At 43.8% G+C, this 21,180-nt stretch overlaps 1 protein-coding gene across 5 annotated transcripts in view; it reads right to left on the reverse strand.

Moving 5' to 3' along the window:
* Positions 1 to 21,180, reverse strand: part of Arhgap28 (Rho GTPase activating protein 28) — a 162,213-nt gene that overhangs the window by 23,379 nt on the left and 117,654 nt on the right. For all 5 annotated transcript variants that reach the window (XM_027397794.2, XM_027397793.2, XM_027397795.2 and 2 more), the window contains 7 exons: positions 19,451 to 19,540; positions 13,350 to 13,439; positions 10,088 to 10,172; positions 7,279 to 7,421; positions 6,334 to 6,499; positions 6,141 to 6,232; positions 3,612 to 3,689 (listed from right to left, as the gene is read on the reverse strand). In XM_027397794.2, the coding sequence (XP_027253595.1) occupies positions 3,612 to 3,689; positions 6,141 to 6,232; positions 6,334 to 6,499; positions 7,279 to 7,421; positions 10,088 to 10,172; positions 13,350 to 13,439; positions 19,451 to 19,540 (744 nt within the window). The remainder of the gene's footprint in view (positions 1 to 3,611; positions 3,690 to 6,140; positions 6,233 to 6,333; positions 6,500 to 7,278; positions 7,422 to 10,087; positions 10,173 to 13,349; positions 13,440 to 19,450; positions 19,541 to 21,180) is intronic.

Below are 21,180 nucleotides of genomic sequence, written 5' to 3' on the forward strand. Positions count from 1 at the left end.
CACACACACACACACACACACACACAGACACAACACCACAGACACAAAGACAGACACACACATACGTCTTCCACATGTTAGCATGCCTGCCCAATCCTTTCTACAGTGTGGTGCACTGTGCAAGCAGCCTGTGTTAAAGCACCGGGCAGCTGCAAGTTCCACTCACATTAAGTTTATACTTGGAAAAGTTTGCATTCCTGGCTCATATGTTTGTCAGTGGGAACAATTCTTTGTAACTCTTTACCAAGGACACATACATTTCCTAACATTCCCTTGAACATCAGGGTTTACCTCAAACACTGGGCAGTCAGAGTTCTCTCCCTGACTGTTACTAACCACTCTCTCTAAAGAGGATACTTAGACAAGACTCAGGTAACCTTCCACTTTTTACAGCCTCTGCTTCATTCTCAGAACCTACTTCTAGCTTTAAACAAAGACAGCCATAGTCTATTTGTTCTACCAGGATCAGCTCACCAACATGCCAGGTGCAGACACTTCCATGGCTCCCAGAGCCTACAAAACTGAGCTTTCTTCCTGAGTATGTGTGATTCTGATCTACCCTGCAGGTACTGGTGAGTATATAGCCACTCCAGGTTAAAGAAAGGGTGAGGTTCTGTCTCCAAAAAACAACCAACCAACCAGCTAACCAACCAAGCAGCTCATCTATCAGTCAATAAAAATCTATGTTTTTTGTTTGTTTGTTTGTTTGTTTGCCATTGAGGAGAACACCGGCAGAGTCAAAGTCATGTACTTGGATCTCCTTGTAGCACAGGCACACTTTTTGAAGCATTTTCACAAAAATGCAAATAGTTAGCCTGAAGCCACCAGCCCCAGGGGGTGGAGGGAATAACACATACAAGGTTATGAAACTGCAAAGCATCTACAACCACCTCAGCACAGCAGAAACCAGGGGAAGAGAAAATCTTCCATGTCAAACAGTCTGCTTTCTTCCCTAAAACACGTTCCAGTGTTTGGCTCAAATTTCTGTGATGTTTTGAAAAGAAAATCATTGAACATTCCAAAGCATTAAATTGATTCCAAGTGATCTGTGGGCCTCACATTTGAGAACTGGCTTTGCTGTGATGTCCTTGTTTGGCTCTCGTTGAGCAGCTTACTCTCAGGCCTGAGTCCCTGTCAGTCTCAGTAATCACCTAGAATGCAAAGCCAAGGCTGGACCATTCAATGTCAGCTTCCCCAAAGCCAAGGATAGACCATTCAATGTCAGCTTCCCCAAAGCCAAGACTGGACCATTCATTGTCAGCATCCCTGATGGCCGGTGTCATTGACCTGGCACAGATCAGGAATAATTATAATGGATTTTTAAAAGCTGTCTTTCCCCAAGCATGGTCTGTAGGAAGTATATTTCAGAGGATGACATTACAGCAACCAAGTCAAAACCAGTACAGGTATGGAAGGTTTGAACAAAGAACAGAAGCACAGGCCCTGGCAACATGTCACTTCTATCTTTCTAACCACAGCATCTCTGTTTCTGCTCACTGGCCCAGATTTCTTCCAATGCTCGCTTCCCTAAAACCAGAACTATGAAAACATCTGGACCGAATTTCTGGCTTAACAAGCAGCAGAATAAATTGGCTGACACAACATCAAACCCATTAAGGGAAAAAGACTTCACCCTAAATGTGGTTTGGGAACGTGTGTGCCTGAGAACACATTGCAAGGGTGTTCAGCCTTTGGTTAGCAGTTTTTACACAAAGGGTTAGCTGAAGAAAAGAAAGTCTGCTCTCATGGCAAACTTGGGGCACATAAGAACGTTTTTCTCTTGACAGAGGATCTGTGTAGAGAGAGGTTTAGGGGAATGGAGTCTGATTCTGGTTAGGAAGCCTGATTCTTGGGCTTTCTTTAGGGTCTCTGGCTGAGACAATCACCCTAATTATTGTGTGCATTTCCCTCGGAATAAAATTCCGAGGGAATTTAAGAATAAAACATGATGTAAATCAGGATAGAATTGCTTCAGGGGCCACCGGGAAGTTATTTGCCTTCCAAATGAAAGTGGGTTCCTGTTTACCCAGCTTGTCACTGAACACAGTCATGACTTCCAGCCTGCCCTGCTTCAGACAGACCTTCCTTCCAATGAGAACTTGCCACATTCACTGTCAAGAGGTTCAGGCAGCTGACTCTCTCAGCTGGTAACTGAACACTCCTCAATACCGGCTGCAGCCGTTCTTTGAAGGGCTCCTAGCCTGTGGCTGAGCTGGCAGAGGGTCCAGACCTGCTCCATTCTGCCCAGTGTAGGAGGAACTGACAAGCGTACCACTGCCCATGCCTTATTGGCTCTCTTCTATTGCCAATCAATCCATCACTGCTGTGGAGGATCAAATAGACACAGTTTACTTGTTATCTTCCCATTCAGAAAATACCCTGTCATATTCCAAATTTCTACCTTGACAATTCTCATAGGAATAGAACCCAAGTGAGTACTTAAATGAATTAATGAAAGTATGCCTTGACTTTCCATCTCTTTTTTTTATGGGTCTATCACAATCAAATTCATTTTTTCTGCCACCATATGAATATTCTTTTCAGGGCCCATCACTGAACATCCACAGACCGGGATGAGCAAAGAGTAGGCATGAGCTCTTTATTTTGTGTGCCCATCAGGAAGTACAAGGGGATATTTTACTAGAAATTTATCAGAAGAGTTTTCCCTTCAAGGACTCTTTACTGTTCTGTAGGGCGAGTGTGCCTGTCTGTGTATGGGTATAAGAAGGCCAAGCAAACAGATTCACATTGCTGTGTTGGTGTTATGTGTAGACGCCGACATTACCATAAATGGAATTAGGTTTCAGAACAGCTGAGTGAGTATTCCTGTGGTTAGGAGCATTTGCTACAAATTCTCGGAAGAAATTCAGCCAAAAAGAGAGCCTAAGAATGCTTCTCAGCTGGAACTAATTGGCAATGGAAGCAAATGGGCTCACTGACTTCAAAGGCCAAAGAAGACTTAGCCAACCAAAGTGGGTAACCCCTCAAAGAGGGATGGGTGTTTCCAACTTCAAAATGAAGACATGCAACAGTTTTGATGGTCAAGCAATGCAATGCTTCATTATGCTATGTCTATGAATCGAGGCATGGAAGAAACATAAAATCAGAAGTACTGAAGAGCATTAAGGCAAGCCATGTGACACTATCAAAGGAAAAATCACGGTCACAAAGACTAGACTTCTGACACTCGCTGGGAGTGGGTTGTGGTGATTTGAGTAAGAATGACCCCACAGGCTCATATATTTGAATGCTTGCTCATTAGGGAGTGGCATTGTTAGAGAAGGATTGGGAGGTGTGGCCTTACTGAAGCAGGTGTGGCCTTGATGGAGTGTGTCTCTGAGTTTTCAAAAGCTCATGCTGGGCCCCAATTTTTCTGCCTTTCTCTACTTGTTGATGGAGATGCAACTCTTAGCTACTGCTCCAGCTGTAAGTTCCAATATTCTCTCACCATGTCCTATAATGAATAATGGACTCAACCTCTGAAGACAAACCCCCAATTGAATGCTTTCTTTTACAAGTGTCGCCTTGGTTGTGGGGTCTCTTCACAGCAGTAGAACACTGGCTAAGAGTAGCTCACATCTTTGTCTAGGAAGGTAGAGAACATTGAGTACCTTGACTTTGGCTGTACATCCTGAAAGTCGAAAAATTCCTTCCGATTCCAGGCCTGATTCCTCGACTTTCTGAAAGAACTAGAAATCAACAAAAAATTACAAAAATTGAACATCTCTGTATCATTGAAAACATTCTGAACAACGAGGGAAATAACCAACAGACTGATAAGTATGCATATATACTTGATATATGAATTATTTCCAAAATGCTAATTAACTCAACAATGTCAACATTCCTTCCAATTGGCCAATGAGTGAATTCTCCATGTAGACCTAACTTCTCAACATCACCTATTAAGCAAAGCACTGACCCTCCCAGCTATGTTCTCTTATTTATTAAGCTGTTCTGCCAACTTGACTCTTTCAAGTCTGATCATTATTTCTCTTCTGCAGATCAATCAATAGGAAAAAAATTTCTAAGTCAACTGTGTCTATAGCCACACTACTCTGGCTGTCCTCGGTCTCTTCCAAATCTACTCTCATTAACTGCAAAGACCCTGCCTAAGAAGTTAAAGAAGACTATGCAAGAACTTGGAAATGTAAGTTAACTGCTCTCTGAGATTCTCATGGTGGTGATGGTGGTGATGATTGGTGACGGTGGTGGTGGTGGTGACGGTGGTGGTGGTGATGGTGACGGTGGTAGTGGTGGTGATGGTGGTGGTGGTGGTGGTGACGGTGGTGGTGGTGATGGTGACGGTGGTGATGGTGGTGGTGGTGGTGGAGATGGTGGTGGTGGTGGTGGTGAGCTTTAACAGTGAGTTTCCACTTCCTGTGCACTTCTTGAAGGTCAAACCCTGTTCTCAGTGCTTTGCACATACTCGGGCATTCAGCCCTGACCTCCAGTACTATTAACCCCCTCATGAGGAGGCTGAGGCATGTGGAGGGCAGGTAACCTTTCTAAGTTCAGAAAGTGAGAGGAAGCTGGAACAGAATGCTGCATGCTTGGGTGGCAATACCCTGTCAGGGACGGGGAAAGAAGGCACAGGTGTCTAAGACAAGCCTCTCACAGCAGCTGAGAGATAGACAGTACCTCCTCAAACCGCCTTGAGTGAGGCACACAACATCAGCAGTCAGAATGGCTGCCACTGGCTGTGCTGGGAATGTGATCTAAGTCTCCAGTTCACTTAGCATTTATTGAGCACTCCTCATCTAATGCCAGTTGCCTAGTTCGATGCTGGGGTTTTTGCACCTATGTCAAATAAACTTAGGCTGAATTCTTGCCGTGGGTTTTCTAAGACTGCTGTCCTCAAAGCCCACCATCTGTACATAGGAGAAAGCACAGAATTTGTGCTGTAATTCCAGAGGTGTGTGTGGGGGGGGGGCAGCACAGTCAGCAGGACTCTGGACTTGGCACTTGCAGTGCTCCCATCCCAGTCTGTCTCTTAGGTTGTCTCATCCTCCTGTGCCCCAGTTGCCTTGTTAGCAAGGAGCAGAGAAAACAACCCCTTGGGCTGCTCCATGCTGACTCCATAGGATATGACATCATTGGGACAATCCTTCCCCTGGGGAGCCTCTCCACAGATGGGCCCAGTGCACAGAGAAGACACGAGCATCTCCTAATTGTCACTGCCATCCCCCCCCCACCCACCCCCCACCCCCGCACTCCATCACTGGCCAATTAGTCACCAGACTTGAGGAAGAAGCTCAATATGAGGCGCCAAGAGCCAAACTCAAGAAGAAAGAAGAGTGAGGGTGTGGACTTGTTAGAGTGAGTGAAGCAACTGTGTGTCCTCAGCCAGGGTTTTCATGTATCATTCACAAACAATTTGAAATCCAGCAAGGTCTGTGGTAAAGGCTGGTGTTTTAATTGTGCCACCGGATGTCACTGTTGAGCAAGTGTCTACTTGAGCAAGCAGCAAGCATGCTTCGGTTGCTGCCCATGGGGCTAGATGCTAACACCCTGCCTTGAGAAAAAAAAAAAACAAAAAACAAAAAAACATGCAAATACGTGTTCACAAGCAACATGTGAAGACAGCTAGGAGCTGGAACACGCGTGTCTTCCCTGACATCTTACCTCGGAGCAATGCAAGGCTCCAGCAGCATGCAACAAACACTCCTGAGGTGGTCAGTGGCTCGTCCCTCATGAGTCATGAGTCTACAGTGTGGACCTCTGTGACAGTGCAGCAGCAGGACTTCCAGAGGTGGAGCCCACGGGAGACCTTTCCTGAACCCTTGTCGTTCACTGAATTCCCACTGACAATGCAAACTCTCCCTCTCACACATGTTCCTGGCACTGGGTTGACATCTGCCATGAGGTAGTATGGCCAAGGTGGCTGTCACTGAGTGACACTATACCTTTCGGGATCTCAGCCTTCCCAATCGTGGTTTAAATCACTTGCTTTCTAGTGAGTACCGAGTCAGGTGTCTTTGTATAGTAAGGAAAAGTGGGTTGATAACAAGAGCAAATGGTCTACACGTCTGCAGAGCACCGTGAGGAAGGATGCTTGGCCTAACCCACAGGAGTCCCACTTTTTAAGAAAAAATACCCAATGAGCTCATTCTCTCCCCCTTCCTCTGCACATGACTCACTTTTTGTAACACAAGGGGGACTTTCACTTCAGGGTCCTTCTTCCGGTCATTGTCCAGGAGGACTGTAAGTGGCACTCCGAAAATCCCGCTGTCTGTAGTGGAAATAGCCAAAGGAGGAAGAAAATGCAAGGGTCAGAATGTGTCCTGGTGTTCCAGGGCCAGCGTTGAGGCCGAGGCCTGGCTTACGAGTTACCTCGGCCTCTCCCTCTCTCCGTTTTGTTTCTCTTCAGTTGTATTCCGAAAGCATCAAAGAAGGCCGTCAGTTCGATTAGAGAGAGATGGCGGATTTTCTTCATGTCTTCGGGAGACAGGTCTCCTGTTTCAGTCCACCCAAATCTGGTTTTCTGGACAATAAATTTCTGAAATATACAGTGAAGTTTTTTTTTTTTTTATCAAATGAAATCAGAACATTCTAAATTTACACAATAAAACCTACTGGGGAAAATTACCTTCAAGGAGCACCCTGGGCCATGGAAACAGTGAGTGGGTGTTTAAGAAAGCAAGAAGATGACTGTTAGGCTAATTAGAAGCCAAACTGTAGCCAGAAGGGTAGGATGGCATGGCTATCAAGGCTGTGAAATTGCTTAGCACTGCAGCGGCCATAGCCACCGCCTCCTCCTTGTTCATCTTTCTGTGTCTGTGTGTATGTGCACATGTGTGTGTAAGCATGGGCATGAATGTCACAGCAGGCATCTGGTGGTCAGAAGACAGTCTCAGCGGTCAGTCCTTGCCTTTATCCACCCTCTTTGAGACAGGGCCTCTAACTGTTGGCTGCCGAGAACACCACACTAGTTGGCCTCTGCTTCTCATCTCAGCACAGGAGCCCTGAGATTACAGAAGAAATCCGCTATGCCCTTCTTTACATGGGCTTGCATGGCAAATACTTCTAACCACTGAGCCACCCCCCTCCACCCAGCCACTGCCTTCTCATAAGGACTGTATATACTACTATCCTGAAATCTGGGTTACACGTGGTACCTACACACAAAGCCACATGTCTAAGCATATCCCAGGAGACACGGGTGTCCTGGCGTCCCCAACTCCATGATGTATATACAGAGATGAAAAGCAGCCCTCATGTTGACACAGGACGCCATCTCAGGAAGTTATGAGACTGATCACAGAAGGGCTGACTTACAGTTAAGGCACAGTCTTCTTTCTTAATGTCTGACTTCTTCCATTTATTTCTGTTTGGGGCCTCTGTCACCATTTCTGAGTAAGACACCTCAAAAGATAGCTCTTCAGCCTCTGGTGGAATGTTCTTTTTTAAATAATCATCATCTAAAAAGAAAAAAGACAAAAACAAGAAACAAGAAATGTAATACAGCATCAAACCAGCCAATGCCACTGGCTGCAAAATAAACTACCAGTACTTCCAAGGGACCCCAGGCATGCTGGAGTATGGAAATCTGGGGAACATAGCCTGGCTCCCGGAGGAAGAGTCCACACTGATCTTCCCACAGACACATTTCTACCAGCATTCAAAACAACTGTCCAATCTAATTCTTAATGTTTTAAACTTTTAGATGTTGTGAAAGTCTTTAAGGGTTAGAGGCAAAGCTCTCAATAGTGCATTTCTCTGTGTTCTGATATTAAAACTGCCATTTAGATTCGGCATTACTTACTGGGGGCCCAGAAGCTTAAAGAGGGGGAAAGGAAGGAATCTCCCTAAAACTACCCTCTAGTTTCACAAGCACAAAATTTCCCCCTTTAAGATTATCCAGAGTGGACTTCACTGCTGGGTGTGTAGGGATCATTCTGGAATCCTTAATTCCATGTTGGTCTAACCTCCTGATGCACATAAGAAGTACCTGACTGGGTGACAGAGACAGGCATGGCCCACATAGGCAATGACTCCTTGGTTCAGACCGTTTGTCCAACACTAAACTCTGACTTCTGAGTAAGATTTGATACAACACCTTGTTTCTCTGCCTGGCAGATGTTTTCATGTGCATAGTAAGGAATTACTTGATTACAAACAGGACACTTTTCCTTTGCTTTCTTCTAGGGACCCTGACTAAAGGTCAAGGAGGCCAAAATGACAAAAGGCAGGATTAATCAGTAAGATTAATAAGAGACCCGCTGGATTTTTACATTAAAAGCTGGATGGAGTGCTTTTGTAATTAACAGACTAGATTCTGAGTATGCACACTAGCTGAAACACAGGGAAGGGCTGCAGAGTGGAGTTAGGAAGTGTAGGAGGGAGGGGAGTGGTGGATTTTCTCTTCTGCAGAGGCAGGCTGGCACTCAGCACAGAGGAGAGTGATTGAACAGTGGTCCTACTTCTGCACATCCAGGATGGAGTTTTCGGGAAACAGTAGCCAGGCAGGGGGGTCTTCGGGAAACAGTAACCAGGCAGGCCAACTCTCCAAGCCACTGGGACACTGCACGTGGGCATCTGCCCATGATGGCTTGATTGCACCAGGTCACAGATGGTAAGCAGACCGATGGGAAAGCATTTCTGGCAAGTCTCCTCTTGGTTATTTTACTTTTAGTCTCAACATTATTGAAAAGTAATCCGCCCATCAGGCAATTCATCATTTGATGTATGAAGTCAATGGATTTTAATGTCACAGCCGGGCAACTATCATCTTGGTCGATTCTAGAGTGCGTGCATGCATCAACTCCACTTGGCATTTTCATTCGAATGGTCAAAGCATAGGCTGTGTTTCTCTAAGAACAGAGTGTGCATTTCTCAAAGACAGGAATCACAAAGGCATGGCCTTGCGGGAGGGCAGCCTTGGAGCAGGAGGTTCCCATCCCTGAGGGTCTCAAGTGGCAGACCTCAGATGAGAGTCAGCCCTATAAGCTTGTGTGTCAGAAGCAGCTCGGGGTTAATACACACTTCCTCAGTAACCGGGGAGCTTGGATGAGGCTGCTTCTTAGCCTCCTTGTAACATTGGGTTACATCATTGCACTTATGGGGCCCCAGGCCTAACTCAAAGTCACTGCCCAAGTAAGAAACTCCTACCTCACATGTTGGAAGGAAAACTTCGCCTTGCTGGGTTAACATTGTCTGTTATGACAAAATGGGTTGTTTGGAGGTAAGGGGTGGAGTGCTGGAAGCAACAGAATCACAATACACATCTTTCCGGGTAGAGGCAAGGGTGGGGAGAGATGTATGGATGAGCACTAGGGCACAGTGAGATGAGACTAGAAAGTTCTGAGGTACTGTGGCCGAGCATGGTGAAAAAGCAGCTCAAGAGAAAAGGATGCCCTGTGACAGACAGAGCTCATGTGGTTTTTTTGTTCTGTTGTTTTTTGTTTGTTTTTTAATTAGGGGAAAGAGAATGGAAAGGGGGGGTGAGTGAGGAGACCAGCCTCTGGGAACAGGAAAAGTAGAAGAGAGAACAAGAAGCAGAGGTGGGGGGGGGGGAGATAGGCAGAGAAGGAGAAAGAGAGAGAGACAGAGACAGAGACAGAGAGACAGAGAGAGACTGAGAGAGACAGACACACAGAGAGAAAAAGACAGACAAAGAGAGAGAGAAGGATGGGAGGTGGACAGGACCCCTTTAAAAGGGAACACAGTGAATGTGCACAGGTGGTGCTCTTAGTGGCTGCAGCTGAGGGTGTGTCCTGTCAGAACCCCAAGGACAGGCTGGCACAGATGCCTGAATACTAACAGAAGGGAGATAACAATAACATGCTACATGTTCCAAAAACCTGCAAGAAAGGAATTTGGAAGGTTTTAAAACGAAGAAACGACATGTGTTTAAGGCTTAGATAAGTTCATCCTGATTCAGACATTAGCCAATGTATGTATGCATCAAACCTCGCCACAGGTATCCCACCAAGAAGTCCTATGTTTATATTTATGGTGTTGACACAGTCAATGTTAAGAGTCATTGTATTAAATAATAAAAAAGAAACTCACTGCTAACTGCACTGAGTGCCAGACCCCAAAGGAGAAGGCACAGCATAGGCTGACCAGGGGACATGCCACTCACCATGCAAGGCACTTGGAACTGGCGGTTCAGCATCTGCAGACCCATTGGTGTGAGCAGGAAGACCTGGGATAGCCTCAAGTATTGACTGCCAAGCAAGCAAAGAGAGACAAAAGCACTTAGCACAAATACAGTGACCCTTCTTCTCTTACACTTGTGGTTATAAGCCTAGCTTTCAGCAGCAGAGCCAACTCTCCAGCCTGACCCTTCATCTCAATAGGGTGTGTGTTCCACAACGTCTGAATATTTTTCACAAATATACTTCTTGGTCTCAGAAATGGTTTGCGGTGACCACAGTTGTTTCTATAGATAGTTTAGATGAATGTGGCTCACCCAAGTTTACTCATAACTAACTCTGCCTTCTTAGTTCAGATATCCAGCTGCTTCTGCCAAGGTGTAAAAATTAGAATGCTTGATGATATATATTTGGTAATTGCCACCTGCTATTCTGGATACATTCTCTCTTAGTTACATCAGTTATATCACTAATATTAGCATATCAACTCTCAAATTGTGAAATATGTTGTAATAACAACTAATGAAAAGGTTAACCATCTTTCCAGATGTGGTGAGTACCTGACTGTAATCCCAGCACTCAGGAGGAAAAGCAGCAGGTGAAGTTACAGGCCAGCCTGGTCAACACAGAGGGTTCTAGGCCAGCTGGATCAACACAGCGGGTTCTAGGCCAGCCTGGTCTACACAGTAAGAGCCTATCTCAAAACAAAACATACAAACAACAACAATAAAACTCTAAAATAACAAGTTATCATTTATAATCCAACTTCCTTCCTTAATTTGGCTCCTTCCTCACATGGAAACCCTGCCACAGCTCTGTGCCCCACTTGTGGCATCAAAAGCTGAGCATCTTTCCTTACAGAGTTCTACAAAGTGAGTTTCTGTTCATGTCTGGAAGGGTACCACTAAAAAAAAAAAATGACATAGAAACTCTACCAAAAATTTACATGCAAACTATATATCCTATATAAATTCTAATGTGGGGTTATTATCTGTGAACATGTGTGACTTCAAGAAACTGCTATTCTATCAAGAACCTTCTATATGCTATTCACACATAAAATCTGTCCTTTTCCCCAAAGACTTCAATGCTGGGCCTTTTTATTCTCATATTTATTCAGCAATCATCGAACACCTGCTTCGTGAAAGATCTGTTATCATATGCTACAGACTGCACAGGGGAGTCTCAAATTCTCAGCCTCAGGTTGTCTTTTGATGCCTGTTTTTATTTCAGATGAGATTTTAAATCTCTTAATTGTATAAATCACATGCAAATAGACGCCAACTGCTGAAATACAGATGCCTGTACACTGCAATTTCCAGATGAAAAGACAGAGGTCGGGGCTGCAAAAACCTAACACCACAGCATATACCCCACGGCTATAGTTTTGATATGACCTATCTCCCAAATCCCCACGTCTGGTCTTCCACGTAGCAGCACTGGCACTTTAACAAGTTGGGTTTAGGGGGATGTTTTAGCTCACTGAGGGGACTTACACTCAAAGGACACTGTGGGATGGAACAAAACAAATGACCGGCCTCCTGCCACAGCACTGGACTCAGAGTGAGACTACCATGATTCTACCGGCCCACCAGTGATCCTCAGGCAAAGAGTGATTCCTGGGACTCCACAGATACCAAAAGTGATGGACAGTTCTCATAGAACAGGGCAGCATTTGCATCCCTCTTCAAGACTTCAGACCACCCTCCATTGTGCACAGTGCTTCACGGTGTCAGCACTACGTGAGTAGCTGTTATGCTGTATTGCTGAGCAAAGTACAGCAAGAAGAAACATCTGCACGTGTTCACTTTAAAGATACAATTAAAACACCTTCCGTCTGTGGATGAAGACATTCATTTCAATAAACACTGGCTGATCATCTGATGCAATTCAGCCCACAGCCCACGATAATGCAATTACGAGGCTTAGAAATCCAGAACAAATATTCTGCATAATCATGAAACATTAGAGGAAAAGTCCCAGTGAGCTTTTCAAGAGGAAGGCATAACCTTTCTCTGAGTTCATCTGGAAGAAACGATTTCTCAGAAGCAAAAGGAAGACTTCCAGGTGAATGTCCTCACTCTAGCGGGCTTCAAAGACAGACCACAGAAACATGGGGGATAACTTGTAGTCATTTCAAACACAGAAAACAATGAAGATTTGGGTGAAAGGGTACTGCATGAGAGAAGATTATTCTTTCAGAAAAGTTAACACTAGGCCCTCTTTATACCACTCCACAAAATAAACTCTAATGGGTGAGCTGTTGAGGTCTCCCCTGAAACAAAATCTTTGGGTCTTGGTGCACAAAATGCTACAGACATCCAAGACTTGTAACTGATGCTGATTCACATCTGGAAAGTCAGAGACCTCAATGTTCTCTCACGCACATGCCAGCAGCCCTGCCCTAGACAGAATCAGCTGCTGGTCCACAGTTTCTTATAATGCAGAGCCATAAGACTCTGATTTACAAACACAATCGTGTATGTAAGTAGAGCCCCCTTTAAACTCAGATAATTTGCTATTGCTTTTGTGATGCTGGGGTTGGATGTAGGATCTCATGGATACTAGGCAAGTGTTCTACCTCTGAGTTATATGCTAACCTTTTTTACTATTTAATATTCATTATTGTTGTGGGTATGTGTGTGCTAGGGCATGCGCGTTTGTTCACGTATATGTATAAACATGAGGCCAGCCTTGGTTAGCTGCTCTTCAGGAGCCATCCAGCTTGTGTTTTGAGACCTGGACTCTCACTGGGACCGGGGGCTCACAGATTAGGCTAAACTGATGGCCAGTGAGAACCAGACATCTGCCTGTCAGTGACTCCGTGGTACTGGGATGATGAGCGGGAGCCACCACATCTGGGTTTTTATGTGTGCACTGGGTACCAAAATCGAGTCTTTGTGCTCAACCTGCAAACACTTTCTGCATCTCCTCAGGTCCCATTTTTAAAATTTTTGGCACTAAGTTGTTCAGGCTAGTCTTGGATCTGTTAGCCCACTGCCTTAGCCTCTCACGTAGCTGAGGGCATAAGCCTGTCCCATCAGGCTTGGAGGACAGAAGATGAACTCATTCCTTAGTTTGAAGTATCCCATCCATCCTATTTGTTAGGGATCTGGTGGGTCAGCAGCAGTTGTTTATTTGCAATACTCCTTCAAGCTTTCTTAATTTGTCTTGAAAAATAAATCGTTCTTCTTACCTTCCAGCAATATTGTTGTCTAAACATGCAATTGTGCCGACATCAAAACTCACCATGGAGCCACTCTGGAGGTCCACAAAACTACCCTCTTCATCCTGGACACCGTTGGATAGGGTGGCACTGCTGAGAGAGGCATCACCCGGCTACATGGAGACAGAAAGAACCATTCTTACTCCAGAATTACTTTCCAGTGTGTCTGTGGGCTCCACAAGGAGATGTGTGCGACCAATGTGAGGTTATGGAAATCTGCATGTGGACAGCTGTGCCTGGTCATTAGCCCTCACCACTGTGACAGCCTGAACGCCGAGCCCTCTGGTACACCCGGCTTCTGCAACAGACATGGCTACCACCTGCCACATACTCTAGCTGCCTTAATACTACCTTGGTTTATTTCTAGGGAGATAGGTATATAAAAATAAATAAATATATAAACAAACAAACTTCATTCTGGCCTCATGTGGCCCTGAGAGGGATCAGGCGGCAGATGTGGGCAATCAGATGTAAGTAAGTGTGACCCACAGTGTTTCTGGGAAAACTCTGGCTTTCCTGATCAATAGGAATAGGATCAGACGCGGTGGTACAAGGTTATCATCCCAGCACTCAGGAGACCGAGACAGGAGGGTGGGGAACTGGATGGCAGTCTGGGCTGCAAAGGAAGACCTGTTCTAAGAATCAAATTGTATACATGGAATCCCAATCTGCCCGGGCCAAGACCAGCGATGACAGCATGGAGCTGCCACATACTGTGTCCAGCTAAGAATGATGAGTAAACTAAGGACCACAGATGTAAGGCCATGTCCATGCGTCTGTACTGTTAGACCTGCACTTCTCCTGTTAGGTCTGAAAGTAAATGAAAACCACCTTGTTTCTGCCCCCCCCCATTTTATCTATGTGTGTGTATGTGTGTGTGTATGTGTGTATGTATATGTGAGCGTGTGTGTGTGTATGTGTGTGTGTGTGTGTGTGTGTGTGTGAGCGCTCGCGCGCGTGTGTGTGTGTGTGAGTGTGAGAGAGTGAGTGTGAGTGTGTGTGTGAATGTGTGTGTATGAATGTGGTGTGTGTGTGTGAATGTGGTGTATGTGTGTGTATGTGTGTGTATATGTGTGTGTATGTGTCTGTATGTGTGTGTGTGTATGTGTGTGTATGTGTGTGTGAATGTGTGTGTGTGTGTGTGTGAATGTGTGTGTGTGTGAATGTGTGTGTGTGTGTGAATGTGTGTGTGTGAATGTGTGTGTGTGTGAATGTGTGTGTGTGTGAATGTGTGTGTGTGTGTGTGTGTGTGTGTGTGTGTGTGAGTGTGTGTGTGCGCGCGCAATTCACCAGCACTGGTGCTACATATATTTTTCCATTGGAAAATCTAGAAAAAAAAACAGATTTGAACTTTTTTGATACAGTGTGCAGTAATGACTGAAGATGTAAATTTTCTTGGCTGAAGAAAAGATATGAAATTGAATATATTTGGGAATTATAAAAGTCAGAACATTATCTTTTAAAAAACCATTCCTCATTTCAGTTGCCCTAAATTCTTTTAAAAGGAACAAGAGGTGAGTGAGGCAGGGCTGTCCTGCTATCCCAGCACTGGGTAGGTGGAGGCAGAAAGATGAAGAGTTCAAGTTCACCCTCAGATACATAGAGAGTTTGAAGCTAGCCTGGGCTGCACGAGACCTTGTTGCTTATAAATAAATAAGTAAATCAGACGATAGATGGATGGATGGAAGATAAGATGTATAGATAGATGGATATCCCAGAGAGATGGGTGGATAGACAGATGATATCTACATCTGTCTGTCTGTCTATCTATCTATCTATCTATCTATCTATCTATCTATCTATCTATCTTTATCTCTATATATGGTTAATCACTCTCCTCTGTGCTGAGTGCCAGCCTGCCTCTGCATAAGAGAAAATCCACCACTCCCCTCCCTCCTACACTTCCTAACTTCACTCTGCAGCCCTTCCCTGTGTTTCAGCTAGTGTGCATACTCAGAATCTAGTCTGTTAATTACAAAAGCACTCCATCCAGCTTTTAATGTAAAAATCCAGCGGGTCTCTTATTAATCTTACTGATTAATTTCTGCCTTTTGTCATTTTGATCCCCTTGACCTTTAGTCAGGGTCCCTAGAAGAAAGCAAAGGAAAAGTGTCCTGTTTGTAATCAAGTAATTTCTTACTATGCACATGAAAACATCTGCCAGGCAGAGAAACAAGGTGTTGTGTCAAATCTTACTCAGAAGTCAGAGTTTAGTGTTGGACAAACGGTCTGAACCAAGGAATCACTTGCCTTAATCTGCAGCCTAGCTTGAGAAAAGCACCAGTGTGGAAAGAAAGAGAGAGAGAGAGAGAGAGAGAGAGAGAGAGAGAGAGAGAGAGAGAGAGAGAGAGAGAGAGAGGGAGAAGGAGAGAGGGAGAGAGGCTGAGAGACACAGAGAGAGCAGAACTTTTTAAAGAAACAAATGGAACTTAAAAATGTGCTGGAGAAAGTTAACCAAGGAGGCCAACTAACAACCATCTACCTCTCCTCCCACCCAAATCACTACAAGTGGCAGATTTTACACAGAATCCATTTCCACAGCCCTGGAATTCAGCAGAGAATTCTACAGTAGAACAACTGACAACAATTCCCAGATGAAAAGCAAACAGAAGGAGAAATAAATCCTCTAAAGTGGCATAAGAAGGCTAGAAAGATGGATTCACTGTTAAGAACACAAGATGCTTATCCAGAGGATCTGGGTTCAATACCCAAGGCCCACAAGGTGGCTCATGTGTAACTCCAGTCCTGAGGAATCTGATGCCCTCTTCTGGACTCCCAGGCCACCAGGCCACATGTAGTACACAAACATACATTTCAGGCAAACACCCATACACACAAAATAGAATTAAAAGTAGCATAAAGGAGAATTCCTAGGAAAAGAGTTTAAAAAGCTAATAATAAAGAATGAACAAAGCAGGGACAGATGCAGGCAAATATGTAAAAATGGTTGAAAACACAAGACACTAGACTGACTTCCCCCTTAAATATGGACAATTGTTAAACATAACCCTAGGAAAATAGAAAGCATATTATCTAAATAAAATAAACTAGGTACCTTGGGGGTGAGTTGGCTATTAGTGCAAGAGAACAGGTGCCACAGGGGAAAGACTTGAGAGAGAAAACCAGTGACCTAGCTTTACAGGAAGTAAGACAGTATCAATTGTCCCCTCTCTGGTTTTGCACTGGGGGGGGGCGGGGACAGGTGCCTGATCCATCCCCCAACTCTACATACCTTAAAGATAAGTGTCACGAACCTACCGCTGGGGAAACTAAATCTATAGAGCAAACATACAACAATTTTCTACATGTATCAATAGGAAAAAAAAATCACTAATTCCAGCTGTACCAAAGAAGCAGTAAGTTCACCATCAGAATATTGAGATCTCCCTTTGGGGATATGTGTTTCCCTTTGCTTAGTTGAGGACTTTGGCTCCCAGCGATGAGGAGAGTGGGCAGGGGTGAAGTCTGGGAAGCAGACAGAAAGCCCCCCTAGGATCAGAGACTTGACCAGAGGCACCCCACTCACTGGAAGCTCAACTGCAGGATTCTAGCTGCCACCCAGCAGGAGTGCTCCAGCTCTCTCACCAGAGGGTGCTCACCTAGGGGTAGATCCCTCTCTGTTTTCGTCACTGAGCATGCTACTTTACCACAGTTGATATGTTCTCCACATAAAATATTTACCTTTAGAAAATTTGGGGGAAACATTAAATATTTATATCTTAGTAGATACTGAAGATATAGAAAAAATATTTACATGGTAGTCAGTTATTTATTTTCTCATGTGAGCTCACCCACAAACACCAAGAACTAGCTGACAGCATCCTCCACACAGGGTATTCATAAAGAGTTATTCTGGTTATAATTTCTGACTGTAGCATTTTCAAAGATAGGATTTCACTCTCTTGGATTTACCTATGAAATTCTTCCTGGCTGAGAGCAGCAGTGTGTGCTGATGCTGAGTGGTGGTTATTGCTTGGCAATGATCTGAACTGTGTGGGCTCTTACTCAAGAGAAATGTGAATGCACACCCTTTAGCTGCATGGTGTGTTATTTGTAAATTATGCCCCAGTTTCAAGAAGGTGTAAAAATAACTTGTATTCTCAAAGTTTTAAGCAGCCACTTTTGGCTCAGAACCTACTGCTATAACAACGGGTAAATGGATTTAAAATTTTTTTTTTATTTTTTTTGGAAATAAGAATATGTTCTCTGAAACATACACAGAGCTGGGAAGCTAAATAATCACATAGTTATAACCAAGAAAAAATGTAATAATTTGAAACACAATGTTGAAAAAAGTTTAGAATACATGACAAAGAGACTAACATAAAATTTAGCAAACAGTGAATATGATTCAAACAAAGTAACCATCATATAATTTCTGTTCTAGAGAGATGGCCCACAGGAATTGAGAAAAAAGTTAATTCAATGGAAGAAAATCTCTAGAAACTGAAGAGAGACAGGGAAGACTCACTGAAGGTTGATCAGAGTAAATGAAATAAAACCAAGATCTTTGTCAAATCTCAGAATCCAGAATAAATTAAAGATTCATAGTACTTAAGAAATAAAACAAAAAGTTTTAATAAGAAACCCAGATAACTTATTTTTAAGGGAATAATGTCTAAACAATCAAGGGGAAAAAGTCCTTACAACCTAGTAAGGGTGTTACAGGCTGACCATGAAAAACCAAAAAAAAAAAAAAAAAAGGAGGGAGAAGCCCCACTGTGCATGTTTTCCAGGAACAGTGAGGATTTACATTGAAGACAGACAGCAGGTGGCTGACACTCCTGGGGAACATCAGCTTGGTTTCATAACCTCGGGGCTGGGACAGGAGCATCATGAAGAGAAAGTCAGTCTCCATAGTAAAGTCACCATTGTGCAACTGTACCGGCTTTGATTTTTTTTGTTTTTTCAACATCAGTCTCTTAATCTGTGATTAAAACAAACTCCTACTTGTTTAAATCAAGGTTCCTCAGATTTCCTTTCACAGGAAACACACACAGATGCAACTGATGACTCTTAACAGATGGCACGGTTATATTTTGCCGTGAGTTATAAATCAATAGCAAGTGTTGATTTTGATTTTTCACTTAAATCATTGGCAGTAAACTAGATTGACTACTTTGCCTTTTCAACAGACTAACATCTCCAGTGAATATTTCGCTTGACTGAACACAAGAAAAGTGCCTTCATTTATCTGTATGAGAAGTGATTTGATTTCATGATAGCAGTTGGATTGTAAATCTTTGTAAGTACCAAACTTAGTGCCATTTGTCACTCAGAGTCAAAGATCAACCATGAACAATATATGAACAGCCATTCGTGTATGCACTGTAAGCAATGTACTGCAAAGTAAATATCTGTGCTATTACTGAAATTGTAAGGCTTACTATGGACTTGATTTTAACCAGTTGATTGAGATACAGCTGATTCGTAATTATCTGCATAATTAAACCCAAAAATAGAATATGTATTAATCAATACTTTGATGAAATTAATAAATTTTGATCAATACTTAGATCTTATGGAATTAGCCATTACTACAGTCAAGATGAATGTCACCAGCATCCCAGGATATGCTCGTGTCCTTTGCGGAAATCTATCGTCCCCTCTTTCTTTATCTTCATTCCCCAGGAAGTCACCAATGGTCTCTCCATCACTGTGGGTTAGCTCATATTTCTCGTGTTTTTCTATAAATTGAATGTTTTTTCCTGGCGTTTTCCACACAGTATTAGTTTGGGATCCATCCATGCTGTGGATGTGCTGGAAGTAGGAACAGAGCTGAGAAAGCCCCCGATGGCCAGGGATGGAGCCATAGCTCTCTGCTTTCCAGTAACGGGGAGCTGGCTATTGCCCTAACCTCACTTGACTCTTCCCGCTCGGGTGTGAGTGCAGAGCAGATGGAATTGCAGAAGATGACTGGGAATGGGGACTGGAGAGGGGAATGAGAAAACCACAGAGTTACTGAGTTACGTGTCTGTTTTCATAGAACATGTAGTCAATTACAGATTTACCTATCAAACTCGGCTCACTTGCTGCTGCGTATTTTTGTCAGAAACTGATGAAAGGAATCTGGTAGGCTATGAATGGCTTCTTCCTTATTCCCACACATCCTTCCAAAACTTACCAGAGGGCCACTGGGGTTGGTAACTCCTGGAAGTTCTTTTTCTTCCTTGGTGCCATCCAACTGAGTAGCATGGTCACAAGAATCACTGGGCTAAGGAAAACAAATGGAAGTCACTTTTCTCCAACTCATTGCTGCAAACCTGCCACACATTTCATTATGCATTACAGCAGAGCTCATACACGTACGTGTGATTCATAAAATTACACAAAGACACACAGAGTTCATGGATGCTTGTGTGTTGATACAGTACTTACCAGTTCATCCACAGTCACACTACACACCTTTCACTATAATACAATTTGTCTCAAAGCCAGACCACGACTTCACTCCACCATGCTACACATCCATGTAAAGACACGGTGTTACCTGCGATGATTACATACAGCAGGAAAAACACTCTGGGGACATGGATGTGTTTTCTGAGGTGTCCCTCATCCTATGCATACTACGAATTCCCCTCAGTGCTGAGGAGAGCAGAACGGAAGGATGAAAGTTGGCAGACTCATGCCTGGCTGCCATTGAAAGGTCAGCGGTGACCTTTCAACCTTGAGCCTCTTAAGGAAGGGTAAGCCTCTACCCTTTAAGGACACAGCTGGTTGATGACAACATGCTGCTTTAAAACTGGGCTCACGGAAAACATGTCATGTTTGTCTTTCTGAGTCTGGACTATTTCATACAACAGCACAATCTTCATCTTCCATCTGTTTCCTGTAAAGGACAAAATTTTATGTCTTTATGGCTGAATAAAACCTCAATGTATCCTGTAATAAACAAATAAATAGCTGCACTTAAGTCTTCATTCCACAATGGTTTATATATTCATGTCAAGGAGGTGAGTCTTTTTTATTCAATTAAGAAATCAGTATTAGAATGAGGACTTCATAAATTCACAGTACCGAACCAAACATTTCACCCCCACCCACTGAGTACTGGGAACTCTCTGGTTTTCATGATGTGTGAAGTGTGCTGGGAGCCAAGGGTTCTGTTTGTGGTGGACAGAGTCACAGACCTCACAAATAAGCTTTAAGACCTAGCGGTGTTTCTCAAAAGGTGCCATGTCAGTAAGATTCTACAGTTGAGTCAACTTCCTGAAACATTAAAAGTACCAGACATCACAGAAATGTTCAGCCGTTCTGTCGGATCTTAGGAGCCGCCCTTTTCATAAGCCTCCTCCAAAGCATGTATAGTAGGTGAGGAAGAAGAGCACTGTTTGTAAATGGAAACTCTGCTGAAGAGACAGCACAGGGAGCTCTGCTCAGGGTGAAGAGGGAGCACGCTCACACACATATGCACACACACATGCACGTACATGTACACACTTACACATGTGCACACACGTGCACACACATGCACATATATGTACACACATACACACGTGTACACACAGATACAAAAACACACGTGCACACACATGCACACACATACACATGTGCACACACATGCACACACAGATACACATACACACACACACACGCACACACATATACACATGCACACATATGCACACACACATACATACACACATGCACATACACACATACATACATGCACACACACATACATGCACACACACATACATGCACACATACACACCCATGCCACACCAGCTCACTTGGTGATAAAAGGATACTTTTATGAGGACAAATCTAAGCGGGACATGACCTGCAGAGGCAGGATGCTCAGGAGGCGCTCAGGCCATGGTTAGTGAGTTCTATGCCAGCCTGGGCTTA

Source organism: Cricetulus griseus, chromosome 2, assembly GCF_003668045.3.
Source record: "Cricetulus griseus strain 17A/GY chromosome 2, alternate assembly CriGri-PICRH-1.0, whole genome shotgun sequence".
Classification (NCBI taxonomy): domain Eukaryota; kingdom Metazoa; phylum Chordata; class Mammalia; order Rodentia; family Cricetidae; genus Cricetulus; species Cricetulus griseus.